At 38.1% G+C, this 13,648-nt stretch overlaps 1 protein-coding gene across 1 annotated transcript in view; it reads left to right on the top strand.

The window, feature by feature from the left end:
• esyt1b (extended synaptotagmin-like protein 1b) overlaps positions 1-13,648 on the top strand; it is an 87,024-nt gene that overhangs the window by 27,706 nt on the left and 45,670 nt on the right. Inside the window, exons 9-18 of the mRNA XM_061875135.1 lie at positions 398-574; positions 3,094-3,176; positions 3,384-3,432; positions 7,612-7,701; positions 7,921-8,016; positions 9,613-9,684; positions 9,782-9,868; positions 12,138-12,287; positions 12,365-12,475; positions 12,550-12,726. Coding sequence (XP_061731119.1) covers positions 398-574; positions 3,094-3,176; positions 3,384-3,432; positions 7,612-7,701; positions 7,921-8,016; positions 9,613-9,684; positions 9,782-9,868; positions 12,138-12,287; positions 12,365-12,475; positions 12,550-12,726 — 1,092 coding nt within the window. The remainder of the gene's footprint in view (positions 1-397; positions 575-3,093; positions 3,177-3,383; positions 3,433-7,611; positions 7,702-7,920; positions 8,017-9,612; positions 9,685-9,781; positions 9,869-12,137; positions 12,288-12,364; positions 12,476-12,549; positions 12,727-13,648) is intronic.

Raw genomic sequence — 13,648 nt, 5'->3', positions numbered from 1 at the left:
TGAATGGGGCCATGTATCGTGAGATTTTGAGCCAAAACCTCCTTCCATCAGTGAGAGCTTTGAATTGTTGACCAAATACTTATTTTCCACCATAATTTACAAATGAATTATTTAAAATTCCTACAATGTGAATTCCTGGATTTTTTTTTCACATTCTGTCTCTCACAGTTGAAGTGTACCTATGATGAAATTTATAGACCTCTGTCATCATTTTAAGTGGGAGAACTTGCACAATCGGTGGCTGACTAAATACTTTTTTTGCCCCACTGTAATTTTGTATTGGGCAACAACATTTTTTTGCCCAATGCAACTCCCAGGTCAAAAAGTGTGGACACCTCTGATCTAAAATGTTGTCTTGATAAAAAATGATTGCAGAAATGTCATTGCTCTCCCTAAGGGTGTGGTCCGCATCCATCTGGTGGAGGCCCAGAATCTTGCAGCAAAGGACAGCTATGTCAAAGGAGTCATGGCCGGGTTGTCCGACCCCTATGCCATATTGAGAGTGGGTCCTCAGATGTTCACCTCGCAGCACTTTGACAACACAGACGCACCCAAGTGGGGAGAGATGTACGAGGTGAGGAACAGAGGAGGTCTTATTCATGCATCGTTGTGGAGACATGTCACGATTCATTCATTGCCATTCATTTATGTGAGACCACAGCCGACTTCCAATCATTCTGTCAGTACACAGTGGTGCCTCCATTTTCCTTAGTAACCTGTTCCAAAGGGTTTGTTGAAAACTGAATACGTTTTCTCGATAAGAAATATTGTGAATCCAATTAATCAGTTTCAGACACCAGAACATATTATAGATTATTTTGCAGCTGAATTAAATGAAAAGGAAGCATGTCTGTACAGTATCACACAAATTACGTGGTGCACTGGAATGCCTCATAATGTCAGCTGCGAATGGCAATGGAGGGAGCGCAGTGTCTGATATGAGAAATAAAGGAGACAGATAGGAACTTGATATTTTGTTCTGTCTGGGTTATATGAACAAATAAACCACACATACCATAGGTGGGTGAGTGGGAAAAATGGTACTTAAGTAAAAGTACACTGCAAAAAGTGAGTGTTCAAAAACAAGAAAAAAAAATACAAAAATTAGGGGTATTTTATTTGAACTAAGCAAAATTATCTGCCAATAGAACAAGAAAATTTGGCTTGTCAAGACTTTCAAAAGCAAGTAAAATTAGCTAACCTCAATGAACCCAACAATACCTTAAATAATAAGTATATTCTCACTAACAATTGCACTTTTCTTGGTATAAAAAAAGACCTTTGTGTTCAATATGTTGAAAAATATTCTTAAATGACGTAAATGCTCATGCCGTTATCTTGACATAATGATTTTTTTTTCATGCTTGAAGTGAGAAATTATTACTTTAAAAGTTGTTTTATACTTGTGTTAATGACAAAGCTTTGCATCTGTTGATATTCTAGTTTCAAGCATGTTTTACTTAATATAGGTCATCAAATCTCAGCAACAAGCTGTAATATCTTACTGAGATCATTTAGGACCAAAACCCCTAAAACAAGTAAAACACTAACATATAATCTGCTTAGTGAGGAAAATTATCTTATCAGACAGAAAATAAGCAAATATCACCCTTATTTGAGATATGTAATCTCACTTAGATTTCAGTTTTTGCAGTGTAGCGCTACTTTTGCCTCAAGTAAAAGTAATCATTCAAATAATGGCTTGAGTTAGTAATTATTCAGTGAAAAAAATACTCAGGTACTGAGTAACTGGTGGGTAACTACTGATTTATTTAGTAGCTATTTTTAACGGTACCTGCACTGTGTGTGTGTATGTGTCCCATTACAGAATAAAGTACATAAGATGCACATTTTACCATCACTTACGATTAGCATGTGTGCAGCTGAAATATAAAAAAAGATATACACAACTTACCCCAACGTTTTCTGTAGTTGGAATGTGAATTATTGTAGGCATAAACATTTCTACTGGAACAGATGACAGCAAATTTTTGTTTTCTTGCTTTGTCTTTGAAGAGTTGGACTACTAGGTTTTTTAACATGTCACCTTTTTACCGCATGTAGTGCAGTCATGTGACTGGCAGGCTATGTTTCATCTGTGAAACAGAGTTGAAACGTCACTAGTACTTGTGTGATTGATGAAACAGAGTCATGTGTACGTGCCTCTAAGAAGCCTCTAACGCAGTGGTTCTTAACCTGGTTTCGATCGAACCCGACTTATCGTGTAAATAAAAACTTCTCCCTATCGACATATTATGGATACCCCCAAATGTTCCCTCTACTTTTCCATCGGATTTGCAGGTTTTTGGATTGATCGACTGGAACTTTTACTAGCAGATTGCAAAGGAAGAGAATACATTTTATGAAACAATACAGTTTACACAGTCCAGTACATATTCCGTACAATTGACCACTAAATGGTAACACCCGAATAAGTCTTTCATCTTGTTTAAGTCGGGGTCCACGTTAATCAATTCATGGTAATGTGAGTAAGGTGTGGAATTTGTTGTGAGTTCATGCACTGTGTTGGTTTTGTTCTTTGAACGAGGTGATGTTCATGCACGTTTTTTTTTGTGCACCAGTAAAAAAACATGACTTTTTCTTGAATTTGAAAAAAAATAATAATAATAATATTTTTCACTAAAGAAGGGTTCGGTTAATGTGCTTATGAAACTGGTGGGGTTCGGTACCTCCAACAAGGTTAAGAACCACTGCTCTAACGAGTCAAATTAACGCACGTTTGCGAGTAACTAAATAAATTAAACTTCAATGTAAATTAAAGTAAAGTAGTGAAGTATGTGTAGTGTTTCTTCTTTACATAAATACTCAACTAAAAATAAAAGTTTGGTTGGAATCAAACTACTCTGACAAGTACAATATAACAGAAAAGTAAATGTAACACGGTAAATACATACACACAAAAATAAATATGATTAAGGCATTCCCTGGCTGGAATATGTCTTTCTTGTCCAAACTGTAAAAAAAACAATATGTAAACGGATGATAACCAAGAAAATGCACAAAATCCCAGACACATTGTCGAAAAATGAGGTACCACTGTGCATGTCTTTGTATGTGTATCTGATGCATCAGGTGATAGTCCATGAAGTGCCTGGTCAGGAACTGGAGGTGGAGGTTTATGACAAAGATCCAGACCAGGATGACTTCCTGGGCAGGTACATGTGCATCCTTCATGTCTCTTTGTGTGTGTGTGTGTGTGGTGGTGGGGGGGGGGGGGGGGGGGTGTTTATGGTCACACATGTCAACTCTTGAGTAAAGTGCACTGCCACTGCTTGTTATGGATTTGTGGAGATGATTTTTAATTTATTTTTTTACTGTTTTTTTTTTGTATTCATGCTAGTATTACATTTTTTTCCATGTAGGACCAAACTGGATTTGGGAATTGTGAAGAAATCCACAGCAGTTGATGAGGTATGTACAATTCTGTTTTGGTCTACTTCTTTCACATTCAAATGCATTAAACGTTGTTATAATGCACAGACTAGAGCAGAGGTGTGAAACGTATGGCCCGCGGGCAGGATCGGGATTAGTTTGCTAAGAATAACAATTAGTTTGCTAAGTATAACAATGAGCTGAAATTTTTGAATGAAAGAAACTGCTTTTCTAATTGTGTCCACTAGATGTCGCAATAGCAATTCTTTGTATCTTTGCAGATTATGCTACATATGTAAAAAAAAAAAAAAAACACATGTTAGTGCACCAGTGGAGGAAAATGAGCAAACTACATAAATAACATCCTGTAATTTGATTTTGATATATTTTTTTATCTTGATAGTTTTAAAATGAACACTAATGAATTGACTGATGAACATTATCACATAATTTATTCAGAAAGTATAAATAATGACAAATAAAGATGATATCAAACGCAACATGTAAGTGTAAAAAAACAACAACATTATGATGTGTACATTTTCAGAATGTGATTGTTCTATTTTTAAACCTCGAAAACAATCTGAAGTTGTCTTTATTTTTCAATTATAGTCCCGTGATTTTACCAGCCCGGCCCACTCGGTAGTAGATTAGATTTTTTTCTATGGGGCCCCCAATCTAAAATTAGTTTGCCCCCCCTGGACAAGAGCCTGACTAACTGGAGAAAAAGTGAACAAGATAATACATTTTTAAGTAAATAGCAGGTGAAGTTAATCCGCAAAATTTCTAAACTTCCTGTGGAAACTATTAAGAAAGAATCTGAATTAAATTCAGATTCCTTTTATTTTTCCGGGGAAAAAAAACAAAAAACCTTCCCCTTCAGACAGTGCGGCACTTTAAATAATTTAAAAGTATGTCTATTACAATTAATACTGATATATAAAATAGGTAAATAACGCTCGTAGGTCAATGCTGAGATTATAATACAGAAGTTTTGTAATCATTGAACCAGGTCTACTCAAAGAGTGGTCCGGAGACCAAGTTTGCTCCTATGATCTAATTCTTAAAGGCCTACTGAAATGAGATGTTCTTATTTAAACGGGGATAGCAGGTCCATTCTATGTGTCATACTTGATCATTTCGCGATATTGCCATATTTTTGCTGAAAGGATTTAGGAGAGAACATCCACGATATAGTTCGCAACTTTTGGTCGCTAATAAAAAATACTTGCCTTTACCGGAAGTAGCAGACGATGTGCACGTGAAGTCACCTGTGTGAGGGCTCCTTACATCCTCATATTGTTTATAATGTGAGCCTCCAGCAGTAAGAGCAATTCGGACCGAGAAAGCGACAATTTCCCCATTAATTTGAGCGAGGATGAAAGATTCGTGGATGAGGAAAGTTAGAGCGAAGCACTAATAAAAAGAAAAAAAAAAGAAAAGTCGACGGCTCCAGGCGGCCCCAGTGGGAGAGTTTCAGATGTAATTAGACACATTTACTAAGATAATTCTGGAAAATCCCTTATCTGCTTATTGTGTTAATAGTATTTTAGTGAGATTATAGTCATACCTGAAAGTCGGATGGCTGTGGTGAACGCCAGTGTCTGTGAGAGAAGCCGAGGAGCCAAGATCACAGCTGCCTTTATGAGCTGCAGGATGAGGTCGCTTAATCCACTCAAGTCTACGGTAAGAGCCGACTTAATATCACAATTTTCCCATCCAAAAACTTGCTGGTTGACGTAGAGAAACATGTTCGCTTGACCGCTCTGTGTTAAAGCTTCACAACAAACAAAGAAACACGGGCTGTGTTTCGGTGCTAAAGGCAGCTGCAATCCACCAACAGCATTGTTCTTTATAGTCTCCATTATTAATTGAACAAATTGCAAAATATTCAGCAACACAGATGTCCAAAATACTGTGTAATTATGCCATGAAAAGAGACAACTTTTAGCCGTGAGTGGTGCTGGGCTAATATGTCCCCTCCAACCAATAACGTCACAAACACGCGTCATCATACACGTCATCATTCTGCAACGTTTTCAACAGGAAACTCCGCATGAAATTTAAAATTGTAATTTAGTAAACTAAAGCGGCCGTATTGGCATGTGTTGCAATGTTAAGATTTCATCATTTATATATAAACTATCAGACTGCGTGGTCGATAGTTGTGGGTTTTAGTAGGCCTTTAAACATCAATACAATACATAATCACCTGATACTTTACACTAGTAAATACAATAAGAGGATACATATCATACATATTTATATTCATATTTACTCACAATAATATACCCCCTCATCATTTCATCAAATGTTGTTTGTATAAATCCTTGATACTCCTAAAATATGTTCTTACCACCCTTTTATTTTGCTTTGTTTCTTTTTAAATTGAATGATGTTATTGCTTGTTTGATTCCATTGATTTACCCCACAGGAGTCGTGTTTGAATTCAATTTTACCCCTCAAATTATATTTCCCATGCATATCTCCGAACATTATTTGGATATTTTGTGGTAGCGGTTTATTTCTTGCTTTAAACATTACTTGTGCAGTTTACAATTTCACCAGATCACCAAATGTTATGGTATCATGCATGTTGTATACTACAACAAAATCATAGGATTTTTTTTTTTTTTTATATTTACATTTTTTGCGAAATAACATTTTTTACTTTAAGCACACATTTGTAAAGCATTCGGACAAAACTCCAACCTGATATCAAACCCAGTTGTGCTGTTTTACAAGAAAAACACTGACACTGTGGGACTAGTGAAAACATTCTGGGAAATTTGCCATCAAATTATTATAAGTGACTGAGCAGGATTTGGCTAGGACAGCGTTCAGCAAGCCAAAATGTTGAAAGAGCCATTTGGACCAAAAATACCAAAACAAATCTGTCTGGAGCCGCAAAATATCAAAAACCTTCAAAAAGTGTTATAATGAAGGCAACACATGATGTAAGTGTCTATATTAGCTACATTAGCCTACTATCAAAGGCTGACGCAAATCTTCGTTGACAGAAATGTTATATTTTGATTTTTATTCTACACGTTTTTTGCAACATTGGAAAACATTAGTAAAACAGAGGCTTCTCACAGGATGAGATAACTTCTGGAAATTACTGTCTCAGAATGGCCAAAAGGTATAGATGTGTGTGTCCAAGTTAAGGAAATGGCAGGCTGTCTTCTTCTAATGGATTTAATACAATCTTTGCTGTGGTCTGGAACAACATGGCACACAAACAACTATCACAAATGCAGCCAATATAATACACAGATAATGTCATGAGACATGCAAATATAGGTTAAATACACAGAGGATATAAGTAAAGGAAATAAAATGAGCTCTAATATACCTACAAATGAAGCATAATGATGCAATATGTACATACCATCCATCCATCCATTTCCTACCGCTTATTCCCTTTTGGGGTCGCCGGGGGCGCTGGTGCCTATCTCAGCTACAATCGGGCGGAAGGCGGAGTACACCCTGGACAAGTCGCCACCTCATGTCAGGGCATATGTACACAGTTAGCCTAAATAGCATGTTAGGCTCGATTAGCTTGCCGTCATGGATTGACCAAATATCCCTGATTAGCACTACAGCAAATCAATAAAATCAACAAAGCTCACCTTTGTGCATTCACGCACAGCAAAAAACGTTTCGTGGACAAAATGAGACAATGAAGGAGTGTCATAAAAAACGCCTTCTTGCGGCAGTGTCGGAGAAAGTTCTACATGTAAACAAACAATGATGAGTTCAAGGACTGCTGAAATTAGTAGGACAAATACTCTCGTCACTGAAGCATGTTTAATTTAAACAGTGGATTTTCTAAAAAATTAGGAAGGTTTGTGTCATGTTTGTTCCCCTGCAGGAAATACATTAAAACACTTTTTTTTTTTAATGCATCTTTTTCCATTTTCACACATCTCTGAAAGAGGTCCAGGGAGCCACTAGGGCGGTGCTAAATGGGGCTGTCGAGTTGCTGACCCCTTGGCTAGGAATATAAATTAATTCATTTACATTTTTCATGCACTTCTTCATGGATTACTGTGCCCTACTTGGCCTGTACATCTTTTTTTTAAAATAGTTAACCCCCGTACATTCCCCTTGTATTTCCATGCAATATTTCCAACTCCTGGAATCTTGCAGGTCTAAATGCGAACATAGAAGCGGGTTGTGAAATGTTTTCATTTAGTGATGTTTATGTCTCCTCAGTGGTTCCCGCTGAAGGACACTCCTTCAGGCCGGGTCCATCTCAGACTGGAGTGGTTGTCCTTGATGTCGTCGACTGATCGCCTCGAGCAGGTGTGTCTCTTCTGTGCAGTGCAGTCGCAATTATTCAGCGCTTTATTTACTTACAGCTTTGACAGCCTTATTCCAAAATGTCATATATTAATTGGCAATGTTTGGAAATTAATTACAAAAATGAAAACAAAGAATTAATCTAACGTAGTTACAGTACACAAGTCATGTGAGTGTCTTTTTGCACAGCAGTGCCTGCAACTTTGACGTCTCTCGTTCCAGATCCTGAAAAGAAACGAGAGTGTGACCAGTAAGACGGCAGACCCCCCCTCCTCCGCCATTTTGGTCATCTATCTCGACAAGGCTGAAGCTCTTCCGGTGAGTCAAAAAGCACGAGAAGCTCACAGTTGTTTCCTGTGTGGTTACATGGTTGCCATCTGGGGAGCATTCCACAGAGTTGTTGCTGCGGCTTCTAACCCTGCCCACAAGTACGCACGCACGCACGCACGCACACACACACACACATTCTTGTAATTGTTACCTTCTTGAGACCTCTGAAAAATACCTCTTTAGGACCACCCTTTCTAGATATATAAAGATTGGTATTTACAACATTAATGATATATACATACTATGCACATATAAAAATGATTGTTGTGAAAAATGAGTTGGAATTTCACAAGAAAAAGGTCACAATTCCACAAGAAAAAACTTACAATCTCGGTAGTGTTATAATAAAAGTCGTAATTTTACTCACAAAATTTTACAAGAAAAACTGAACGTTTGTGCAATGTTATGATAAAAGTTGGAATTCTACTCAACAACAGTCGCAATTTCACAAGAAAAGCTTAAAATGTTGGCAACTTTATGAAAAGAGTCTTAATTTTACTCGACAAAAGTTGAAATTTTATAAGAAAACTGCAACATTTTGCCAATATTATAATAATAATCAGAATTTTTACTCAAAAAATGTCACTATTTTACAAGTACAACAAAAAAATGGCAATATTGATAAAAGTCAGAATTTTATGACAAATTTCACCATTTTGCATAAAAAAGTAATAATTTAACATAAAAAAGTAATATTTTTTACAGGAAAATATATCAATGTCCCAGAAACAGAAAAAAATAGAAGAAATTGTTCCCAATTTTATAAGAAAAAAGTCGACACATTGTGAGACAGACTGCTTTTTAAAGAAACAAATGTTTGTAATTGGTTTTTAATCTTCATTATTTACTTAGTTATTACAGTATGTCTCTATATACATATTTATTTTATATTTTTTATTAATTTTGACCAAATGGGGCGCACATGAACCAATAAAGTACTATCTATCCATCCATCCATCCATTTTCAACCGCTTATTCCCTTTGGGGTCGCTGGAGCCTATATCAGCTACAATCGGGCGGAAGGCGGGATACACCCTGGACAAGTTTCGACCTCATCGCAGTATATATTTATCCATCTATTTTAATTTCTCACACACACTTTTTATAACATATGTTGGCCAGAGGGGGAGCATTTAATTGTTTTACACACACTTGTTATTTCATACGTTGACCAGAGGGGGAGGTCTTTAGAAATTTTGATAGATTTCACCAAACGAGACATTCTCTATTAGATGCAATGGTTTTCCATATTGGGACCATGATTTATGTCCTAACTTGTTCACCAGTCCTCATATGGAAGGTACTTTTCCTTGTTAGTGTCTCAAGAAGGGTAAAAATACAAGAACACACACAAGCACACACACACACAAGCACACACACAGGCTATTTTTGTCCCCTCCGTGACAGAATGTGTGCAATGAACAACTCATTGTGGTCTTAATGTAGATCTGTGCCTCCCTGAATATGACACAGTGTCGCTTCCTGTCTGCAAGTTTCTGTCCAGTTCCTGTGGTAGTTTTGTTCACCTGCTTTATTATTCATAACACTAATTACAATATTCATGTCTTTGTTTGCAACTTTTAGATGAAGAAGGGGAATAAAAAGCCCAGTCCCATGGTGCAGTTATCTGTGCAGGACATCACCAGGGAGAGCAAGGTACAACATATCTAAATCCAAAATATCCATCACATAGCAGCTTGCATTTCTTAAACATCACTATTTTAACGACTTTGGGTTTGTTTCACGTTTTAAGACATGTTACACAACGGTGGATCCAGAATGGGAGGAAGCATTTACTTTCTTTATCCAGGATCCACGCAAACAGGACATTGATGTCCAGGTAACCTTCCATTTGTAATTGAGTGCAGTATGGAATGTTAAAGGGGAACATTATCACCAGACCTATGTAAGCGTCAATACATGCCTTGATGCTGCAGAAAAAAGACCATATGTTTTTTTAACCGATTTCCGAACTCTAAATGGGTGAATTTTGGCGAATTAAACGCCTTTCTATTATTTGCTCTGACGTCACCTAGGTAGTCAACCGCCATTTTCTCAAACACATTATAAACATCGAGTCAAATCAGCTGTTATTTTCCGTTTTTTCGACTGTTTTCCGTACCTTGGAGACATCATGCCTCGTCGGTGTGTTGTCAGGGGGTGTAACAACACGATTAGGGACGGATTCAAGTTGATTTACGTAGAATGTGCGTCGATTAGCACGGCATGCTAATCGATGGTAACATGCTATTTAGGCTAGCTGTATGTACATTTGTAGCTATATTTGCATCCAGCCTTTCTCTCCACCCAAACAAACACTTACCAATCGACGGATTTAAGTTCCTCCAGTGTCACACGATGCGGAAGTCCCGATCGTTTGGTCTGCACATTTTACCGGCGATGCTAAGGCAGAAATGGCACAGAGATGTATGGATAACCTGCAGATGCATTTCCAACGATAAAGTCAACAAAATCACAGAGGTGAGTTTTGTTGATGTTATTGACTTATGTGCTAATCAGACATATTTGGTCGCGGCATGACTGCTAGCTAATCGATGCTAGCATGCTATTTATGCTAGCTGTATGTACATTTCGAGTTATATTTGCATCCAGCGTTTCCCTCCACCCACATTTAATGCCAAACAAACACTTACCAATCGACAGATTTAAAATGCTCCAGTGTCACACGATGCATAAGTCCCGATCGTTTGGTCTGCACATTTTACCGGCGATGCTAAGGCAGACATGGCCGAATAGCGTCAATAGCTATTCGCTCAATAGCTTCAGTTTCTTCTTCAATTTCGTTTTCGCTATCTGCCTCCATATTCCAACCATCCGTTTCAATACATGCGTAATCTTTTGAATCGCTTAAGCCGCTAAAATCCGAGTCTGAATCCGAGCTAATGTCGCTATATCTTGCTGTGCTATCCGCCTGAATAGCATGTATATCACTGGATGATATCACAGGAAAATGGACGATGGCTTCGCAGATAGCAAAAATCAGGCACTTTAAAGCCTTTTTTCGGGATATTCCACGATGGGTAAAATTTTGAAAAAAACTTTGAAAAATTAAATAAGCCACTGGGAACTGATTTTTATTGGTTTTAACCCTTCTGAAATTGTGATAATGTTCCCCTTTAAGAAATGTCGCTTTTCAAAAGATAATATTGCTGGAGATTATGGTATTAGCCCGAATATAACGTCTGAAAAACAATGTTTGGAGTTATGTAAACAACCCTTCCTGAGCTTTTCTTCTGTCACTGCCTCATTTCGGTGACAAGGAGAGATACAGCATCTACGCAGAGAAAAGCGTTTCAAAGGTTATTTGCAAGTTAGCAAACAAAAGAGGAAGCTAATTTTAAGAAGGTTAAGCTCGCTCACAAATATAATACTCTTTCTATCTTCCACTGATGATAAAAAAATATTATTTTTTGTCTTCTTTTGTCTTTGATTGTGTCTTGAAAAATAAAGTCTTAGAAAAATAGGGATAGTTTTATACCCGATATATATATGTTCCGCTAACGTCCCTTTTTGCTAGATCAGCAAAGTGATTACAGGTTGTCTATAAAGAGTCCTGTTGAGATAATTTTAAAGGTTGTTGCTTCAAAGTGTGCAGTTTCTTCTACTCCTTCTAAACTGGTGTATAGAAGTTTGTTTTGTCTGTGTATGAAAGATTTGCGGAAAGGCAGTGTCGACAACGCTGTGCATACTATTTGAATGTTTCAAACCACCAATTGCTTGTCCATTGCCTTCTTTGGACCCATATTAACCTAGCAAAATTACCTTAAATGCTGTAAAAAGGCACACAAAAAAAGTACCCAAAGTATCACAGTCACTAAAAGCAACACCGTGCTCTGCTGACAGAATGAGCAGGGGAGATCAATCACCCCGCCCACAACGGATGTACTGCCGGGCACAAAACGGGTGGATGAAATCTTTGTACACTGATACAGCATATTTTTATTCGGCTTGTGGTTCGTAATCTGTAAGTTTGTGCAATCAAGGGTTCCTAAATCGACTAAATTTAAAGTGTGTCGTTCCACTTGCCACATTGTTGTTTCGCCAATTAAGTATTATTATTTTTTTGTCTCTCATGATAACGCAACCAGGTGAAAGACGTGGACCGTGTGCAGACGTTGGGCAGTCTGACCCTGCCTTTGTCCAAGCTGCTGTCCACTGCTGACCTCTCTGTGGACCAGATGTTCACGCTGGAGAACTCTGGACCCGCCAGTCGCATATATATCAACGCCGTTCTCCGAGTAAACAAGTGGAAATACACGAAGGAAAGACTAATACGCAGCATAGACTAAACTGTGTTCTTTCACACACCTCGTAGATGCTGTGGTTCGATGAGGAACGCATCACAGCTGACGTGTCCTCTCACCTCGAGTCTGGAGGCAAGCAGTTAGCTCAACACACCTCGCCCCACTCCAGCTTCGCAACAGAGGTAACAATCCACCATCCAAAATTGGGCTTTTTCCCTCCCTGGTTGAGTGGACTTGTCTGGAATGAATTGAGTAGGGGCTGCTTCGGATCCACCTCTTGGCTGGGCAGAACCTGGTTCCCAAAGACAACTTGATGGGGGGCATGGTGAAGGGGAAGAGTGACCCTTACGTCAAGATGAACATCGGGGGAGAAACATTCACAAGCCAGGTCATCAAGACCAATCTCAATCCCACCTGGAACGAAATGTATGAGGTAAACACGTGCAGATCATCCATTGAAAGTAAACTGTGGTTAACGGGGGTGTGACGGTACACCTCAATCATGCTTACCTCCATTTGGAAGCCAGGGTTTGGCAAATTTTTGATATGGTAACAAAATGTCATCCGGGAGGAACTCAAAGCAAAGCCGCTGCTCCACATCGAGAGGAGCCAGATGAGGTGGTTCGGGCATCTGGTCAAGAACTGCTCAGCAGTGATGCTACTAACTGAAAATATTTATTTTTACCACAGTCAGGTTAAAGTAACATATCACAGTAGTCAACAATCACATGCAGTACAAATGTAAAATCTGACAAATATAAAAAGGTTTGAAAAAAAATCTGTAAATAAATAAAAGTTAGGCTACATGTGCAGACTTAAGCAACAGCAACTCTATGAAAGAACGTACTCAAAAGCCTCAGTTACTGATTCTAATCATCACCTGCCCGTCTAGCTGGATCAGGCCATAGTATCTCATCCACATCACATGTGCAAGATGTGAAGGTGTGTGCAAAAACTGTAAAGCAGAATCTATGCCTAATATTAGGCAATTTTGCACCGTGGTTTTGCTTACTATGTGTAGACTTTAACTGTGAGAAAATGTAAAATTTTGTGTGTAAGCAATTGGAAAAAACGTTAATGCTGTGTAACAAGACTATAGAGTTGTCCCCTGCCCAAGACAATACAGTTGTCCCCTGCCACATGTGTGGCTTCACTCAATTGCAGATTTTTTATAGCATACTCCATTTATTTTAATTATTTTATCAGCGTGAAAATGGCTAAATGAACCAAACATATCAATACTACAGCAGTACTGGTCGATTAGTTTGTGCATGCGCTAAAAGTCAGCAACTTCTGCTCCCAACTCAGTTTTAAGCTGCCCTTTTTATCTTAGCTTTGTGGTGGTGTGGCTCAGT

Source organism: Nerophis ophidion, linkage group LG16 (genome assembly GCF_033978795.1).
Source record: "Nerophis ophidion isolate RoL-2023_Sa linkage group LG16, RoL_Noph_v1.0, whole genome shotgun sequence".
Classification (NCBI taxonomy): Eukaryota; Metazoa; Chordata; class Actinopteri; order Syngnathiformes; family Syngnathidae; genus Nerophis; species Nerophis ophidion.
The sequence above is the reverse complement of the archived record's forward strand: the minus strand, read 5'-3'. Positions and strand labels throughout refer to the sequence as shown.